The following is a 20,357-nucleotide window of genomic DNA, read 5'->3' as shown; positions in this document are numbered from 1 at the left end:
GCTGCCTGGCGAACAGTGTCTGATCAGCCTGGTCCAGCCCAGCCTGTCTACCGGGAGAGTGTGCTAGTGTCAGAGACAAGCTGCCGACATGCCTAAGGTCGAAGTACCAGGTGAGTGTCTGATAGCACCACCCCTGGATGCCTTTCACCAGTCAAACCAGGCACTTCTTTCAGTTTATGAACTGCATGTAGAGACATGTAGGACATGCACAGTGTGGTGTGAAATTTTATTAAAGGGCCTCTTAATAAAGTATAACTGTGCTTTGTGCATCTACTGTAGCAAGTTTATAACTGTAAACAGCTGCAGCTGTCAACGTGTATAATCGAGGAACGAGAGTCTTCTCGGGGGAGACTTTCGGTGACACTATTTTTACACAACGAGCTGTTCACCAGTGTATGTGCTTTAACATAACTAACATTTTCTCTGGTTTGACTGATGCAAGTGCAGCAAAGCACAAGCCAGCTTTTGTCTTGGTGGTGCAGTTTTTGCTGTACCCATGGCGATTTACATGATGAACAATAGAGTTGTCAGACTACTGGCTGTATTTTCATGCATTTAGTGGCAGACGAAGTACACAGATCCTAGTACAGATAATCGATGCAACTGATATAATTATAAAATTGCATTATTTACATTTCTACTTGCAGTAAAAGCCAGAAGTGCTTTATTTTAAATGTGCTGATGTATCACAAATAAGTAAAACTGCTCAGCTATTACAGAATTACTAGTATTATTTTTAATACTGTAAAAAATGGAACAATTTCTACTCAGCCATGTGTAGCACACTTCCCTATTTTAAAAAAATGACATTACAATAGGCTAATTTCATCCTCAGTATTTCGAACTTTCACTCCCTCTCCAGTATCTCACACAAATAACATATGGTCCTGTAGTTCTGTGAAAACTCACAGGTCTAGCTGCTGTTGCTTGCCTAAAATTATGCAACCAGTATTTGGGGGAGTGGCTTACGCTGGTGAAAGCGATGATTGATTGGTTTACTTTGGATGGAAACGCCTTCATATTCTTCAAGTGCAGTTTTATCCCACTTGCTGGAAGTAGCAGAGTGAAAAGTGGAGTATTTCACTTTGAAATGAAAGAAAATGGAGTAAAAGTAAAAATCCTGAACAAAATACAGGGCTATGTGCGGTGAGAAATGAATACACTGCCTGTAGCCACATCTTTAAACATTTTTTAAAAATTATGGTTTTACACCAATGCAATATTTGTATTAACGTTGCCTGTAAAGTGCAGTCAAGGAAGGGGCAATTGGGGCCTAAAAGAAATGCACCTCTAATTTGATGGGGGTCGTTTGGAGCTTAGTCCAAGCAGACCGTATTGGCATGACCAGACAAGCCCACCTGTCTGATGTTCTCCTGACATTTTAATTCATGGCGGGTGAACGGGAGAAGGCTTGTAAGGGTTTCATCCCTTCTGGTTTTAGATTTCGATTTAAACTAAGCCCCCTCAGCAGCTGCCAGCAGTGCAGGTTCTGCTGAAGGGAGTAGAGAAGTCTAGCAGAAATATCAACAGATATAATCAACCACTGTTTTGATGAAGATGATGAAGACTTCTATGTTCCACATGATTAACGACAAGGTTCTCAAACTTCTGCTCCTGCAGGGCTAGAGGTGATTTAAAAAAAAAAATTTTCTTCAATCAGGTGTGTTTGAACAGGGAAGTCATCAAACTGCTGGACTCTAGCCCTCCAGGTCCAGAGTTGCAGACCCCTGATTTGGGGTGATTATTGGGTCAAGAGAAGATCTCGATCTAAATATAATTTCTATTCCCAAGGATTTATTTAGTGTGTTTTACTATAGTATTTAAAACCTGGACATGGGTTAATACCTTAAGTCACAGGCTTATTATCCCACAAATGAACCTTTAAAGTTAGTTTCCCAGACATGGATTAAGTCTAATCTTGGACTAATTGGCAATGCTAATGGAGACTCGCCTTTACAAATTATTTTAGTCAGACTTTGGTCTGAGAAACTGGCTTTTGAGTTTTAAACTCCAATGTTTTCTTTTTTCCTCAAAGAAAAAAAATATGGCATAATATGAGTCTAGAGCTGTTTCCCCATCATCTAACAGGGGAAGCCCAAAGAAGACTGGGGTTTCCCACAACTGGAACTGAGAGCCATTGAGGTAACTGTATCAGTTTCTCAACCTGTCTCCTAGTGACCAAGTGAAAAATGAGCGCAGGCAAAGCTGCTAAAATGCAGACTTGCAGTAATGAGAACCAATATCTATACTCACTTCTATACGCATTGCTCTTCAATGCTTCCTCAACAGCTCCTGTAGATAGAAGTGCTGAGTAGAAACAGCACTGGTCATTGGATTTGTCTTGTTGGCCATGTGCCATATCACCTATTGTCCCCCAGTGTGGCTAACAAGTTTGTTTAAACCAGTAACTGTTAAACCAGTAAAGGCCATTCTCTGCAAGATCGTCCGCCATCTTGCAAAATGTGCAACCAGAGTCTATACAGTAGAGACCAGGCTCGCCTACTCGTATGGTTGACCCGCCCCCTTCTTTCAGACCAAGTGTGTCTCAGACCGCCTTCAGTGAGTTTACAGTGCAGAAGCAAAGCAGATTTTCCCCCTGGATTCCCAGTCTGTCCAGTCAGTGTCATGTTTAACAGTTAGAGTGCAGCTCAGCCTCTTCATGCAATGAGCAGAAATGGCGCCTTACAGGTACTGCCCAGGTCCAGCCCAGGTCCAGCCCAGGTTGTCGATCACCTCATTCCTAAGTGTTACAATATAGCTAAATAAGGGTTTAATGATTTCTGAGGGAAAATAAAAATGAGCCAATATTAGCTCATGGAAAACCAACTGTTGGAATTTGGTGACACTGGGGATGGAAAATTGGCAGTTTTGTCATTAAAAGAAATTGAGATGGGCGGAGCTACACCTCATACTGCAACTAGCAGCAACTAGAGGCGCTAAACCTGTGGTTTCTTTACTTCTGAGAATTTTTCCGCAGTCATTACTTTAAATGTAATGCCCACTGCAGATAAGGAATGAACGCTAGTAGGGTCCAGTTAGCTTGGTGCCCACTATCTTGCACTAGGTCAAGTATACCTGTAGAGCAGGTATGGGAAACAGGGGCTGGGCCTCAGCACAGTTTGCTGATTTCCCTGCTCTAACCGACCTACTAAACCATGCAATTAAGTTGAATCAGGAGTGCTTGAGCAGGAACATGAAGCTGAAGGGGGGGGGGGTGTCCACAGGACTGTACCCAATGCCATAGCTGACATAATCTAGGCGTGACCAGCTCTTGGAGAGCTGGACATGCTGCTGTACATGTTCTGGCTAAGTGTAGGAGTTGACAGGCAAGTGACTGGAATAGTCATCAGTGTCACCAAGGTTTTTTTTTCTTCTTTTTTCAGTGGGGTAGAAAATAGCAACACTTCAGTTGAGAGAAAGCTGAAGAGGCTTGGCGCAGTCGTGGGCATTCACAGGCCTGCCTCCTGTATGTTGAGCCTAAAGTAACAGGGTAGTACACAGGCTAGGATTTCAGCAGTAGCATGAACTTGTACCCTGCTCTAATGAAATATGATGCAACTTTGAGCCGACACGCCAGTGTACCTTGATTAAATCGCTCGCTGTTATTCTTGGTTGGTGTTACAGGAACGCTGTTGGGCAAACAAGCTCTGATAATCTCAGCACAGAATGATTTTCAGTCACGAGCCTCCTGAATAGAGCGCCTGCTCTAATGCGTCTGAATAATTTCTAATGGGTGGAGTTGGTTAATGTGGGATAACAATATAAATGAGTACAGAGATTATGAGATAATTAACTGGTAAAAAAATAAATAGAAATGCTCCACATGGGGGCTATATTACAGAAAGTGCATCCCTCACTGAAGTCATACTCTAAACAGTTAAAGAGACGTTAATCATGCTCTAAAAACCCACTGTCCAGCAGTTAAAAGACGTTAACACTTCAAATCCCAGGTCATACTGCTTTGCCATCAGTCGCCGGAGCCTGAAAATGCACAATTGACCGTGCTCTCTCTGAATGGGTAGATGGCACTCTCTTTCTCCCCATTATATTGTGATGCTGACCGGCACAGGCGTCTGTTTGCTGTTCATGTATCAGTCCTAGTGAGGGGATGGGTTAACTGGCTCAGCTAATTGGAGAGAAAATTGGGTAAAAGTTGGGTCTGCATTCAATTCCTAGCCTTGAACACAGCACACCTGCTGTCCTCTAAAACGTCTTTTTTACAGAGAGCCTTACAGTCGCATACACATACTCAGCGAGAGCATGATAGTAGATAGCAGTGGTAGAGCAGTGGCATTTGGCCAGAGTAAGCATCAAACTGTGTATGGTGATGTTAGCATTTCCCCCTTATATGTCGCGCTGTCTGCTATGAAATGTAGCCTCTTGATAGTGATGTTATAAACCTGTAAACACATGATCTGCATGATTAGTCTAGTGTTAGCTCTCTGGTATTTCTATGCAATGAGCTCCCTTGAGTTTATCAGTCACTTCCTGTGTTAGTCTTAGCATCATTTTCTGCAGCTGACCAGTATTACAGATATCTCTCTGAAGGAGGTTCACACTAAACCTTTCTCAGCTCTCTAAGATTGATGTGCTCCATGCTCTAGTTCCTACTCAAAGGGGATGAATCAACTAACAGAAAACAACTAATGCTCCTTTATACGTCAATGAGAGAGGACTAAGTGTAAAACTTTGGCCGTTGGCTAACTATTTTCTTCTTTAACAGGCTAATCGCCCTGCTCTTCACTCCAAAAATATATTTTTGCGGGTCATTTTTCATATTTGTCATATTTATTTGCTTATCAGTAAAGCTGGGAGAACATATGAACACTATATAATATGATTTCCTTCATTGCAGATCAAAATTCATACCTTATACTGGTTATTTATTGGAACAGACAGTGGTAGCCTATTTAAATATGAGAGTGATCATCCCATTTCCCCCACACCACCATCCTCCGTTTTCACACACGAATTACCAAGCCTGTGCACTTCAGCACAGACCAGGATTCGAACAGTTCCCTGGTGTCTCCTGCAGTTCTTGATAGATCAGATCCCATGTTTTCTTTGTCCTTTCTGACCCGTCTTTTTGTTTGCCCCTTCTACATGGCCATGTCCCTTGCCTGATGGGGACGTTTTACTAACACAGAGGCGGGAAAGCGTAAGTATCATTGGGTTCCTGGGTTTTCTCACTAGGAATGACCAATGTGGGGAAGCATGTACTGGCAGATACTGAATAGAAACAGTATAACGTTGACCAAGCCCCACATTGAATAAGGGTTAGCAGAAGAAGAGAACGTTAGACGTGAGAGGTGATGGACTTTCTAATGTGTTGAGTGTGTCCTATTGTGAACCAGTGTGTATTTCAGTCATTGGTTTACTGTCCATCTTGTTTCTTAGTTTTACTTTTTTTCATACAAAGAAGCAGAATTGACCTCCTTTGCTCCACCCACAGCTTTCCATTTCTCAACCTGCCTAGTCTCAGTTAGCTACAACACCACCCAGCATTTTAAACTGCAAACTCTACAATAAAACTGTGTTGAGACGTTTAGTCCAGCATTGAATCATTTAAGCAATTAGTGTGTTTAGTTTGAGATCCCTCAGAGTATACCCACTGATCCAGAAACCCCCACAACTCAACAAAGCGACGCTCCTCTAAACGGTACGCTTCGGTTTCTCAATAGATTAGATTGGAGAGATTTTTTGCCAGCGGCCTTCAAGGTTTGTCCAACCTTCGCTGTCAAATATCTCCCCTAAACATTTGCACCAACTGAATTTCAACTTTATTGATTAAACCAATCAAATCTGCCCAGCATTTGACTAAACTAAGACTTTTAGGTTGGGTGAACTATCAACAGTCATACATTGACTTGTCATTTTAGGCAGAGCTTGACTTTTCATGGTTACAGTGTAGAAGACCAGCTCTTGGTCACTCCTTTGTGGGTGGAGCCTGGACAGTTCCATTCTTCTTCGCCTTGCTGTCCTTGAAGGCATGTTGATAGTGGATGAACACAGGGGAATAGAGGGCTTGCTGTACGAGAGACCATGAGATTCCACTGATGAGCGTCCGTTCAAAGACACATGCAGTTTTTAGGTGCTTTGAGAATATCTTGAAGGGCTTGGCAAACGAAAACATCTCAACAATCTAATTATGGGACAGTTAGAAATAAGAATATTATTAGGAAATTATTATGCTTGTTTCATGATAATTTTGCATGCAGGAAATGATACTGTCTGGCAGAATAAGACAACTGAATCAGATCTTTCACTTATTTAGATATTATTATTATTAATTATTATTAACTATTATTAATTAGATATATTGACTGGATTCAAGGTGTTTCCACTTGCCAAGATACTTTTACAGCGTATCACTGGTAGCTTTTTCTTTATTTTCATCCAAATGCGTCTAATTGGCTGCCAAATATCATCAATATCTTTTAACTCACCACCAGCTACTCAGTTTTTCTACTTGTCAAAATGGGTTTCGGCACCGTCATGACTTACAGAACAGTCCTCCACTGAGTTTTGACTTTGCTAGTCAGCTAAACATCGCTGGAAATATGCCTTTCAGAAACTGGGCCCTGTTTGCATTATTCCACCTGCATATACATTCCTTCAGCTACATAAAAAGTGGGCGCATGCCCAGTTCTCCCAATGACATGTTAATATATAATGACATGTTAAGTATAATGTGATGAGCATGAGATTTCCTTTAGATGTACCTGTGAAATGTTTGTGGACGTTTTGGTGATTGAAGGTGGTGGACCTTCACCTTCCCTCAGTCTAACCTGCTGCCTCCCTTTCTTTTCACCCTGGCTGATGTATCCTGTGCCTTTTTCCTCCCTACAAATTCCAATTCAGCTACCAGTAAGTATGGAGAAGTGCCTCACCTCGCCCCGCCATCGACTGCGCTGCTCTGTGTGCTTCATAGGTGTCTAAAAGTGAAACCATCCATCCATCCATTTAAACTATTGCTCATTTATTCTTTCACAGCAAAGTAGTGTGTTACATTAAGAGTCTGTGACGTTATCGAGTAACAAATAAATAAATGATGTGGCTTTGCTGTATCAGCTGAATCTGTAGCTTGAGTGCATGGAGATTCAATATAGGCCTGCAGCAGGACCTAGATATATCTGATGGTATGGTGTGGGCCCTTATGCCACAGGTCCTGTAGACAGCTGGTTGTAGATATTGGTCAACAAGTTGTTTAAAGGGGAATTCCACTGATTCTTAAATATTTGCATATCATTAAATCATCGATATGTAAAGAAATTGGTGTCAAACACTACCTTCTAGTGAGACTTACTGAGTCAGAATTGCGTGTTGATAGGAATCAGATGTCCTATGTGTTTAATGCCTCTAGAAGCTACACACAGGGGACAGTCACCCATGGTCGAGAGTCCTAGAAAGCATAATTGGTCCCCCCCGTCACTCACTGCAATGTTAGCCAACAGCTGGTGGCAGTTAGTGTTCTCCTCCAAGGATGTTCGGCTGTCCAGTGATGTTTGGAAAAATGGGGTTATGGCAAAGACAAGACAACCACAGTCACCACTGGTGTTCGGACAGAGATGGGACTTGGCCTCCGCCTTTAACCCATTCGTGCAGTAAGCACACACACACACACACACACACACACACACACACACACACACACAGAGTGGACAGTGAGCAGACGTGTCCAGAGTCCGGTGAGCAGAGAGGGTTATGGGCCTTGCTTAAAGGCACAACAGTGGCAGGTTAGCAAACCTGGGCATCAGTAACCCAGTGCACATCCCACCCCTAACACTTCCAGTATTGATGCCATCGTGCGATGGGGTGTCGCAACTAATAGGTGGGTGGGTTGGTTAGGGGGTTAGTTCCCTTCCATTTGCTAGAACTCCCTCAGTCACTCAATGCTATTAGTGCTGGATGGGTGAAGACTAGCATGTGCTTCCTCTTTTCCATCTTTTCCAACTCCCACTGGATCTCAGCTCACTTGGAGGAGAACACTAACTATAGAGGATATGCAGCAATGCCATGTTCAAGCTGGGACACGCCCGCTTTAATCGGACTGAGTAGCTAAACATTCTGCAACATGGCTTATACAGACCTTTTCATCTTAACCACTGCAATGTGCAGAAACGTAGAACCAGTGGAGCCCCCTTTGGGCATTCTTTTAAACTGGGCTTGTCAGGTATGTCCTCGTCAGGCTTTCCTGCTGTATTGTAGGTCAGTGCATGATGGCTGATAGGGGTTCTTTCTAGCAAATATCACCTGTCAGTGCTCTGCCTTCACAGAGGAGGCATGTTTTTGGCCAGTGTCTGATTCCATACAGAAAGCATGAGTATCAATGTTGTCACACCCAACATGCACTGAATTTACAGTTTGGAAAGTACCTACACTGCCTGGCCACTTTATCAGAAACACCTATTATGCTGGTGCACTTTGGGTGTAAACTATTATTGACAGTATCTTATCTGTTACTGTTCCATCAGGGGAAAGAGACCACCATAGGACCACCACAGAGTGTGTCCACCTCTACGTGCATGTAGATGTCCCTGATAAAATGGCCACTGAGTGTAGGCCGATGCACACTGTGCTGCTGAATAGCTTTCCAGAAAGAGCAGTAAGCCGTTACATCTTACTGGGTTTCAGTCTTCGTCTTATTAAGCTCTGTCGTAGTGTCCTTGCTTTGCTTTGGAGAAGGAAAGTATCTCCAGCTTCTCCTTCATCCAGCTTCCTGCACCGATTGCACCAAGCACGTCTCTCAGGACTCCCAAATCATGACAGTCAATCAACGTGGCCTGTGTGTGTCTTTCTCACCAGAAACAGACGATCACATGCGTGCGTTCGCTGAGAAGGTGTTCGCCTCTGAGACTAAGGATGAAGACATCCGTGAGGAGATCTCCCTGTTTGACGTGGCTGAAGACTGCCCCATTCTCAACCAGGAGCTGGCACATCACGTAGCTACTGAAGATGATCTTGAGAGGCGGTGAGGAGAAAAGACAGGGAACAGTAGTAAAACACACCTCAGCGCTACCTGGAAAGAGTTATTCTAGGCAGTAAATATTTCTGTTTCTCAGCTCAAATTTGGTTCCTTATAAAGCACCTGGTAGAGATTTGTGGTAATGCTAAAGGCAAAGGTGCACGTATTTGTCACTGTACAGTGTGGACTGTACAGCGAAATGTGTCCTCCATTTAACCCATCTGGTAGTGAACACACACTCACACACACACATGTGTTAGGGGCAGTGAGTACACACACACACCCAGAGCGGTGGGCAGCCAACTCTAGCGCCCGGGGAGCAGAGAGGGTAAAGGGCCTTGCTCAAGGACCCAACAGTGGCAGCTTGCCAAGCCCGGGAATCGAACCCACAACCCTGTTATCGATATCCCGGCGCTCTAACCGCTGAGCCACCACTGCCCCATTGCTAACAGGTCCACCACAGGTTTGAACTTATTATTAGCCACATAGCATGGTCTGACTAGCGCTATACAGTTTTGGTAATGCTAACAAGTCCCCACAATAATTTTTATTTATTATTATTCACATAGTCGGGTTTGATTAGCATTATACAATATTGGTAATACTAACAGGTTTCCAAAAGTTTGTTCATCATTAGCCACCTGACAATGCTAACATGTCCCCACAAGTTGTAATTTATTATTAGCCTTTTAGCATGGTCTGATTTTGTATAATATTATACAGTTTTGTTAATGCTAACAGCCTCCCCCACCACCACACACTTATTATTTGTATTAATTATTAGCCACATAGCCAGGTTAGCATGATACAGTGTTGCTAATACTAACAGGTCTCCATAAATTGTATTCATCATTAGCCACCTGACAAAGCTAACATGTCCCCACAAGTTATTATTTATTATTTTGCTATTAATTTATTATTTTAATTTATTATTAGCCACCTAGCATGGTCTGATTACCATTATACAGTTTTTGTAATGCTAGCAAGCGCCCACAAATTTAATTAATTATTAGCCATACAGATTAGTTTGATCTGCTTATTACAATGTTGATAATACTAACAGATCTCCATATTTTATGTTCATCATTAGGCACCTGACAATGCTAACATGTCCCGGCAAGTTGTAGTTTATTATTAGCCATTTAGCATGGCCTGATTAACATTACACAGTTTTGGTAATGCTAATAGCCCCCCACCACCACACACTTATTATTTGTATTAACTATTAGCCACATAGCCAGGTTAGCATGATACAATGTTGCTTAATTATGTTAATTATGTTAATTAACTATTAGCCGAGATTAGTTTGATTTGCTTATTACAATGTTGGTAATACTAACAAATCTAAATTTGGTAATGCTAACAGCCCCCCAATTAGTTGTATTAATTAATAGCCACTTAGCCAGGTTTGATTAGCATTATACAATGTTGCTAATACTAACAGGTCTCCATAATTTGTGTCTCTACAGCCTCTACAAACTTTTATTTATTATTAGTTTCCAGGCAGAATTAGCATAATACAGTTTTTCTGCATAAATGTTTCATTTATAATGTTTTAATTCCATTACCTGATTAGCATTACACAGTTTGGCTAATGCTAATATATCTTTACAAGTTTTAATTTATTTTAACTTACAATATCTGATTAGTATTGTGCAGTTTTGGTATTGCTAACAGGTCTCGAACAGGTTTCATTCATAATTATCCAATAACAGTATCCGATTTGGTACTGTCACCCTGTTATTAGCCTGTTATTACTCTGTTATTACTCTGTTATTACTCTGTTATTAGTCTGTTATTAGTCTGTTATTACTCTGTTATTAGCCTGTTATTAGTCTGTTATTAGCCAGTGTGAGACTAAAAATTCTACTCTGGCTCTTTCTTAGCAAGAAGCACATAATCCGTGCTCAAGAGGCTCTTGCTCCTCTGCTGGAGGACAAGCCAACCTACCTGGAGGTGCCACACTTCCAGAGGGTGGCCATCACTGGGGACTACGCTGCTGGGGTACGTTCACATGAGTAAACTCCGTGGGCCGTTTTTTTCAAGCCCAGACTAGGCCTAAGCCTAAACCTAGACCAAATTAATAATTTAACTACACCACTGGCACCAGGTCCACAAAACCAACCCCATGTGCCTGGCATTACAAAACACACCTTATGCAAGACCACATTTAACCTGACCATGAAATATGCCCATGTCCCTGACCAAGTGCAGGAATAGATCATCCAGGGCAGGAACATGCGTTCAGAAGGCAGAGGCCAGCCCTAGATTGGGTTACTGAAACCTAGCAGGGACATTTAAAAGTGGAAGCTATAGGGGAGGGACACAAGCAAGGCTGCTGACTTAGCATAATGCACTTTGATGACTTGACCCAAGAGGGCAGACTGTCCAGACATCAGATTTGGCTTTAAAACTCATCAGATTGGTCAGTTTCTATGGCTTATTTTAAGGGACTAATGGAGTACTTACAAGTACTTAATCTGCTGCTACACTATGTGTCCAAATGTTTGTGGACATTTAGTTGTACCCATCCCTGACACAGATGTGCAAAAGCGCACACACTCACAGCTTGTCTGGTCCCTGTAGAGTAGTACTGCCAATAGAATAGGACTCTCTGGAGCAGATGAACATTAACCTATTGGCACCATGTCAAATAATGCCAGGCGTGGGCTAGAGGGGTATAAAGCCCCCCAGCATAGAGCTGTGGAGCAGTGGAAGAACTGTGTTCTCTGGAATGATGGTTGGCGCTTCATCCAATACTTTTAGGATGAGTTGGGGAGTTGGGGATGAAGAGCTGTGGTGGTGATCATCCAACATCCTGACCTGACTAATGCTCTAGTCGCTGTATGCAATCAAATCCTCATAGCAGTGCTCCAAAATCTAGTAGACAACCTTTCTTACCTGGGCAATAGAGACAATTACTCCAACAAAACATTTTTTAATATCCTTGATTTCGGAAGCAACAATGAATGAGCAGGTGTCCCAATACCTTTGTCCACATCTGTGTGTCCACATTTTGTCCACACTTTAATGTATACAAGTTCATGTCTTTCCTTTCAGGTCACCATGGACGACTTCGAGCTGGCCTGCAAGGGCCTGTTCCGTGCTTTGAACATAAGGGAAAAGTACATGAAGCTGGCCTTCCAGAAATACCCCAACATCACGTCTGAGTACCTGCGCAAGATTGAGGGAGAGAAGTGGAAGCCAGAGGACCAGGTGCTGCCAGGTAGGAACAAAGGACATTAACATGTGTTGCTGTGGGGTTGCTAGGCGGTTGCTTAGTAGTTGCCAGGCTATTGTTAGGCAACTGCTATGCAGTTGCTATGGTATCCACCTTATCAATCACTTAGCCAAAACACCATGTAGCATCACCCTAGCAACTCTCTGATAATTGGAAGCTGTGCAGCCATTCTGTGTTTTCTGCTACAATTTTGATCCTGTGGTTGTCACGGTGTTACTAGGTGGTTGCTATGGTGTTGCCAAGTGGTTGCTATATGTTTGCTATAGTGTTGCAAGGTGGTTGCTATGGATATATTCCATTGCAGTTGACACTCTGGCTTGACTTAAGCACTAATTAATTTACCTTTATTGGGCAAATTTGCATTATACTATTGATTGTGCAAAAATGTACAGTACTGTTTACAGTGTTTTTTGTTTTCCTGACAGTGTGTGGCTTTTTTTTTTTTTTTTACAATATTTTATCAGGATTATGATTGTGATTACATTGCAAAACACTTCTCTAAACACATAAAGAACACTGTATACATGTTTTGTTGAAAATAAAATAAAAATAAGTCCCATTTAATTAAACTTCAATTAAAGTGAATTTGTTTTTGCTAACATTTGTACTCATATTTAAAACATTTAAAACTATTTGTGCTGTTCATATTCAACTATATCCATTAAAATACTGTGATTGATATATATATATGTGTGTGTGTGTGTGTGTGTGTGTGTATATATATATATATATCACGTATTGGGAAAATGTATTCAAGTATAATAATATCATATTTCTGCCTTGTCTCCCACCCCAGAATCAAATAAGTAACGTTATCTACTATAGTTAAGTTTAATGCAGTGAATGACAATGTAACAGCCTGTGTTTTGTGTGGCAGTCTTCACTCCCCCCCCTGCAAAAGGAGAGGACCCCTTCAACACAAAGTCTCTGCCTCCTAACCTCGGATATGTGGCCCGCATGCATAATGGTGTCATCTGCGTCTATAAAGATGCAGCGGCTGCAGATAAAAATGAACCCCTGCCTTTCCCCGCTCCTGACTACGCCACCTTCATCGACGACATGAACTTCCTCATAGCCCTCATTGCACAAGGCCCAACGTGAGTGTTTAATACTACACTGACCAAAGTGTTAAAGTACCATCAGCGGTGCTCATATTGCTGTGGTGGGTGTGGCGTTCAGACAGGGGATTCATTGATTTATTAATATATAGACTGTTAATATGTTGATCCCAGAAATCCCAGCTAAAAATTCCAGCTGAAGACCAGCTTTTGTGGTTGAATAGCGGGTCATCCTATGCTGATTAAGATGGATAGACAGATGTTTCCATGTCATGGTGGTCCAGCAGCTTGGTCGTAGTGGTTGACTAGCCTGTTCAAGTTTGTCATGCTGGTAGATCAGCTAAACAGAATTATGTATCTAATGAAAATATACCCTATGCTGGTCAACCAGCTCAGTCAGCTTGACCAGCTTGAGCTAGCCAGGCATTTGTATTTCTAGTAAGGATCTTAAAGGCAAATGCCACCTCTTTTTGATGTGAAATGTGCTGTTGATCTGCGTTTAATCATCTATAAAAGCTACATCCCATTAAAACTAATAAACAAGCGGGCTACCAATACAAAGCCTGGTGCAGGAGTTTACCATAGTTTTAAGACATGCATTATATGGACCCAAAGTATTGGGACACCAGCTTATTCATTGTTTCCTCCAAAATATACAAAATAATAATTTATCCTGATTTTATTGGAGTAACTGTCTCTACTATCCAGGGAAGGCTTTCTTCTAGAGTTTGAAGCATTGCTGCGAGGATTTAACTCCATTCAGTAACAAGAGTGTTAGTGAGGCCAGGATGTTGGATGATCACCACCCTAACTCAACCTAAAAGTATTGGCTGGGGGGGCTTTATATCCCTCTAGCCAACGCACCCATCATTACGCAAGATGCCAATAGGTTCATGTCTATGCAGTCTTATGCATTTGCACATCTGTGTCAGCAATGGGTGCAACTGAAAGTAGCCGAATGCATTCATTAGAAGGGGTGTCCACAAACATTTGGACATACAGTGAAAGTGACCCCCCACATAAATTGCATGTGTTTTATTTTGCCCTCTTTAGGAAGACGTACACTCACCGTCGTCTGAAGTTCCTCAGGTCCAAGTTCAACGTCCATGAGATGCTGAATGAGATGGAGGAGATGAAGGAACTGAAGAATAACCCTCACAGGGACTTCTACAACTGCAGGAAGGTACTAATCTGGCTATGTTCACTACAAAAACCTTTCCATTTATCCTTACAATCCACTTTTTTCATTCCACTTACAATGTTTATACAGCAGTCTGTTACAAAAACAGTCCTCGTTTATTTTTACATGATCACCGCCTCTTTCTATGCCTTAGAATTAAACATGATGTTTCTATTACTCTGCCTTAAACTTCTGATTGGCTGCCTTGCTTTGTTCCTCATTGGAAAAGCATGTTGAATAGATCTACAATGCTCCTGAGAAACGCATTGTGAGTGGGCGGGGCCAAGTAGTGGGAGGTTGAATAGGTGGAGATATGTAAATCAGCCAGGGAAATTCAGTTTTCCATGATGGAGCTCCTTTAACATCTCTGCTCTGTCTGTAGGTTGACACTCACATTCATGCTGCTGCCTGCATGAACCAGAAGCACCTCCTGCGCTTCATCAAGAAGTCATACCGTGTGGACGCAGACAGAGTGGTGTACAGCGCTAAGGGGAAGGAGATGACCATGAAGGCGCTCTTTGACTCCCTGAAGCTGCATCCTTATGATCTAACTGTGGACTCACTGGATGTGCATGCCGTAGGTTCCACTTTAACAGCAGTAGAAATTGAATTGGGTGATTCAGGCTTGGGGAATTGTAGAATTTGTATGTAGAATTTTATGTTGCATACTTTATAACATATCTCTACCGCCTCAGTCCACACTGCTTCTTTCACTTCAGTGACGGTTCTGTGTCTCTCAGCTTGTCCAGAAATGCATGTGAGCTCAGAGCGAGAATTCTTGACTGTACTTCTTGACTGTAGGGGGAGCCCAAGAGCAAGCAATACCAATTCTCACATGATTAATAACACACAAAACACATTACGTAGTTTATTTTCCGTCCCTCCTGAGCTGTACAAACACAGTGCCTTACCATTTGACTTCACTTCCCCTTGAGGAACAAAACCACCCACTCTTATTATAATAAGCAATAATAATATACTACTATAAATGCACTGCTGAGACTTACGCTGCTTTTTGGTCTTATCTGAGTACTACTGCTATGTACTCTTATATGGAGACCAATGTGAATGATCAAAACTATGCATCCAGGTGAGTCCAATCAAAATAAAGTGGCTAAAGAAGGGGTGGGGCTAGTGAATCAAACACACACATGCATTTTTTTTATGAAGTTCCTCTTGAGGTTGTGATTTCTGAGGGCTTATTTAAGAGCTTGGTTAAGCACATAGAGAATTGAACTGAAAATAACATCATAAATAATAAAATTATGACTATGTGCATCATCATACTCTAAACCTCATTCTATATAGCCAATTTTATTTAGTAGGTAAACATTTAAGACTTCAAATTTTGCATTTTAGGAAGGAAAAACCGCTGACTCAGGTGGTTTAAGGGGTTTAAGGGTTGTTATACCAGCCTGATAGTACAGAAAATGCACCACACTTACTGCATCAGCCAAACTGATTATACCTACATCACTGACATTTGTTTTGTGACATGCTCGATCCTGTAGGGCAGACAGACCTTCCAGCGCTTTGATAAGTTCAATGCCAAGTACAACCCTGTGGGTGCCAGTGAGCTGCGTGACCTTTATCTGAAGACCGAGAACCACATTTCAGGAGAGTACTTTGCTACTATCATCAAGGTAAGGGCTTGAAGGTACACTGTGCTCCCACAGGTCCAGCTTTACTGTCCAGTTCTACATTCAATATGAGCTTGGAACAGTGCCCTATAACACAGGGCAGAGATAACAAAACACACACACACACACTCATTCACTCAATATGTAAATCCCAGACAACATGAAAGCATTGTTGCACTAAATACTGCCTCACTGTGTTATTGGACTCTTTTGCACATAGTTTCTGCACATTGCATTTTGCACTTATTAATTAAATGTAGCTGCTCGAGCACCACAGTAACCTGTGCTGCACTCTACTGTTTTCTGGCTGATTCCCCACTTGTAGTACAACCTCAATCAAAGCTCAGTCTGTCTGATTTTTTAATTAACTGTATCCTGCCCACACACTTTCTCGTCTGCACTCGTCTGTCTGTACTGTCTGCATTGTGTTGTACTGTCTGTATGCACTTGTTCTGTCTGTACTGTGTTGTGTGTTGCACCACAGTCCTGGAGGCACGTTGTTTCGTTTCACTGTGTACTGTGTATATGGTTGAAATGACAATAAAGCCTCTTGACTTGACTAGTTAATCCTTACTTGGAGCTTATTGAAGCAAGCAGATCCATTCTGCTGAAAGGGCAGAATCAGCTACGTGAACTGATACCCCGTTTGTGTTTGTACATAGAAGAGTTTCACATTTTTGATGTTATATAGAATTAAAGATGTGCACAGAATGTAAAATCGAACAGAAATGTAATTAAAGTGCCACAACCAGAAGGTCATGGGTTCAAATCCCCAGACTGACTGAGTGCTTGTATTCCTGCTGCTCAAACTCGCTGAACCTAGTACTTAGCAAAATGACCATTTTTCCCTTGGAAGTGCACCAGCAAACTGTAGCGTAAAAATAAGTCTAGGCTTTCGAAGGTTAAAGCACAGTGTCTTATTTCCTTGTCATGACTTGGAAAGCCACTAATCATTGTGAATCTTTATGACTCCAGGAAGTGGCTAGTGACCTTGAGGACGCCAAGTACCAGTATGCTGAGCCTCGTCTGTCCATTTATGGCTGCAATCCCAATGAGTGGACAAAGCTCTCCAGCTGGTTCAACAAGCACAGGGTGTACTCCCCTAACCTGAAGTGGATGATTCAAGTCCCCAGAATCTAGTATGTTTTCGATATGATATGACCCCTTTAATCTACACTATATGTCCAAATGTTTGTGGACACCCTATCTAATGAATGCATTCAGCTACTTGTACCCATTGCTGATATGGATGTGCAAATGCACACACACAGGATTCCAGTCTATTCCCTGTAGAGAAGTACTGTCAATAGAATAGGACTCTGGAGCAGATAAACATGAACCTATTGGCACCATGCTGCCTAATGCCTGGTGTGGGCTAGAAGGGGATAAAGCCCCCCAGCATTGAGCTGTGGAGCAGTGAAAGAACTGTGCTCTCTGGAATGATAGGTGATGCTCCATCCGATAATTTTGATATCATAATATTTAATATCATAATAATATTGAGTTGGGGATGAGGTGGGGAGGTGATCATACAACATCCTGACCTCACTAACACTCTTGTTGCTAAATGCAGTAAAATCCTCACAGCAGTGCTCCTCCAAAATTTTGTAGAAAGCCATCTTCCCTGGACAGTAGAGACAGTTACTCCAACAAAAGCAGGATAAGCTCTTTTTTAATACCCTTGATTTCAGAAGAAACAATGAATGAGCAGGTGTCCAAATACTTTATCCATACAGTGTAGGTTTTCTACCACAAACATCTATCCCTAGCTTTTATCTACACTACTTTACCTTGATTCTGTTTCCCCTCGTCTAGTGACATTTTCAGAGGCAGGAACTTTGTGCCACACTTTGGAAAAATGCTGGAGAACATCTTCCTCCCCGTTTTCCAGGCCACCATCGAACCCCAGTCCAATCCTGAACTCAGCATTTTCCTGAAGCATGTGAGTGACCATCTAAAACCCTAATTTGTGTAAAATATAGAAAGGAAACTCTCACATAATCGCAATCCACAGTACGTCCATCTACTCCTCTGCTGTTTCTTTCTCAACAGACAAACATCAATCCCTCCTTTTTTCTCTCCTTTGCCCTTTCCACAGGTCACAGGCTTTGACAGCGTAGATGATGAATCTAAGCACAGTGGACACATGTTCTCCACCAAGAGTCCCAAGCCTGAAAAGTGGGACATAGCGAAGAACCCATCTTACACTTACTACATCTACTACATGTATGCCAACATCGCCAGACTCAATCAGCTTCGCAAGTAAGTAAAGAGTCAGAAGTTAACATTTGCAAAGAAGGTCCTGGGGGCCCCGAGGCGCTGTCACTATAATCTGAGGTTCAAATATCGATCATGCAAGCTATCGACCATCGGGGCCCCAAGAAAGCACAGTTGGCCTTGAGCTCCAGGGTAGGTAGGTGGCTCTCTTTCCCCATTAATGTGCAGTGCTGGTCGTCACTGGCGTCTGCGAGTCAATGTATTGGAGCCGGGTATACAGTGCTTAACTCCAAGCGCATTGGTTGACTGGTGATGTCGCATCAATGGCAGTTCGGAAAAGAGGTGTTGGCTGGCTGTGCACGTGTCAGAGGGGGCATGTGTTGGTCTTCAACCTCACTAGTATCGGGAGCATTGCATGCGATGTGGGGAGAGTATGTACAGGTTGGGTAATTATGATTCAAATTAGGGAGAAAATGGGTAAAAATCTGAAAAAAAATATTAAAGAACAAAGGAGGTTCTTGGGGGCTCTGAGTGGTCCAGCTAACTAAGGAGCTGCTACTATAACCCAAGGATCACTGGTTAGAATCCTGGGTCTGCCATCAGCAGCCGGAGCCTGAGAGAGCACAATTGGCCTTGCTCTCTCCAGATGGGTAGATGGCTCTCTCTCTTTCTCCACATCACTTCAGTGTGATGCTGCCAGCCAAGGCATCAGAGCTAGGTACCTGGAGCTTTTCCTTTGAGCATGTTGGTTGCCCAGTTATGCTGCATCTGTCAGTCCTCACCCTCCCAGGGGCATTACATGTGATGGGGGAGAGTACTAACAAGTGGGTCGAGTAATTGTCTATCTAAAACTGGAGAGGAAAATTGGGTGAAAATAAAAAGGTGTCCCTCAACAGCTATGCACAGCGCATTGAATGAATCTGTAAAACTGTGGTTCTCAACATAATGTCAGGGAGTCCACAATTTTTAAAAACGTCAGTATAATCACTGACATGAGCCAAAAAACAGTTGGTTGTTGTAAGTGTTTACTGTGGTGTTGGCAAAGCAGTTCCTATTGTATCTCAGGCCGTTGCAATGGTTTTGCTATATCCGTGATATCTGTGTGGCTAGTTGCTAGTATAAAGATGATGATAAAGGGGTGGCAAGCCTGTGCCCACAAAGGTCAGTCATTCATTTCTATGGGAGGAAAGTATACCAACAATTATGCAGAAACTATATGTCAAATCAAAAGCTGTGTACAGGTAAACCATTCCTGATGAGACGAACAGTCTAATGTTCAAGAATCTTTCTAATGAAGGATAATAAGTCAATAAGTTCCTGTATCTGTAAACTGTGAGCTCAGAAAGTTACTCCAGAGAAAAGACAACATTTAAACACAGTAAAATCACATCACCATGTTTATTATACTGATCATTTTTTTTATTGAACCTGCCGTATTCCTTTATACCACCAAAAAAACCTACAATTTCAATGTAAAGTTTTTAAACTGCTGCACATCACTAAAGCTGCTCCGCCCCAAAAATGTATTTGTGCATTTGTGTTATTTCCAGAGAGAGAGGACTGAACACGTTCCAGTTCAGGCCTCACTGTGGAGAGGCTGGAGCGGTCACTCACCTGCTGGCCTGCTTCATGACCGCTGACAACATCTCTCACGGCCTTAACCTCAAGAAGGTCAGTGTGCTCCCTGCCCACACCAGCAGGGGGCTCCACACTAGCCATACATCTTATTAGAACTGACAAGAGAGCGGCCAGCTGGGGCACAAAAAATGGTGTGGCCTTTAAACACATGCTGTAGTGCAATAGCACTTCCTCTTGCATCAAAGAAGGAGGACAAATGTTCTAAAGACCAGGTCTGGTTTGGTTCTAATCCTGCTTCTTACCTAGCTATCTCATCTTACCATGAAAACACAACAAAATACTTCAGACTCCTGGCAATCACTCCTGTCTAACACCTTCAGCTGTGATCGTAATCAGTGTGTTCTGTGTGTGTGTGTCTGTCCGGCAGAGTCCAGTCCTGCAGTATCTGTACTTCCTGGCCCAGGTCCCAATTGCCATG

At 42.4% G+C, this 20,357-nt stretch overlaps 1 protein-coding gene across 2 annotated transcripts in view; it reads left to right on the top strand.

Annotated features, from left to right (window-relative positions):
- The first annotated feature begins 88 nt into the window (after nucleotides 1-88).
- Nucleotides 89-20,357, top strand: part of ampd1 (adenosine monophosphate deaminase 1 (isoform M)) — a 22,178-nt gene continuing 1,909 nt past the window's right edge. The window contains exons 1-14 of one of the 2 annotated variants that reach the window (XM_072680824.1): nucleotides 89-114; nucleotides 5,291-5,295; nucleotides 8,806-8,971; nucleotides 10,852-10,969; nucleotides 12,026-12,191; nucleotides 13,084-13,303; nucleotides 14,318-14,447; nucleotides 14,827-15,021; nucleotides 15,956-16,087; nucleotides 17,060-17,223; nucleotides 17,900-18,026; nucleotides 18,183-18,346; nucleotides 19,852-19,972; nucleotides 20,307-20,357. The exon at nucleotides 20,307-20,357 is cut by the window's right edge and continues 123 nt beyond it. In XM_072680824.1, the coding sequence (XP_072536925.1) occupies nucleotides 89-114; nucleotides 5,291-5,295; nucleotides 8,806-8,971; nucleotides 10,852-10,969; nucleotides 12,026-12,191; nucleotides 13,084-13,303; nucleotides 14,318-14,447; nucleotides 14,827-15,021; nucleotides 15,956-16,087; nucleotides 17,060-17,223; nucleotides 17,900-18,026; nucleotides 18,183-18,346; nucleotides 19,852-19,972; nucleotides 20,307-20,357 (1,785 nt within the window). The remainder of the gene's footprint in view (nucleotides 115-5,290; nucleotides 5,296-8,805; nucleotides 8,972-10,851; nucleotides 10,970-12,025; nucleotides 12,192-13,083; nucleotides 13,304-14,317; nucleotides 14,448-14,826; nucleotides 15,022-15,955; nucleotides 16,088-17,059; nucleotides 17,224-17,899; nucleotides 18,027-18,182; nucleotides 18,347-19,851; nucleotides 19,973-20,306) is intronic. The other variant, XM_072680823.1, reaches the window with a different exon arrangement.

The sequence above is a fragment of the Salminus brasiliensis genome, chromosome 6 (genome assembly GCF_030463535.1).
Source record: "Salminus brasiliensis chromosome 6, fSalBra1.hap2, whole genome shotgun sequence".
Classification (NCBI taxonomy): domain Eukaryota; kingdom Metazoa; phylum Chordata; class Actinopteri; order Characiformes; family Bryconidae; genus Salminus; species Salminus brasiliensis.
The sequence above is the reverse complement of the archived record's forward strand: the minus strand, read 5'-3'. Positions and strand labels throughout refer to the sequence as shown.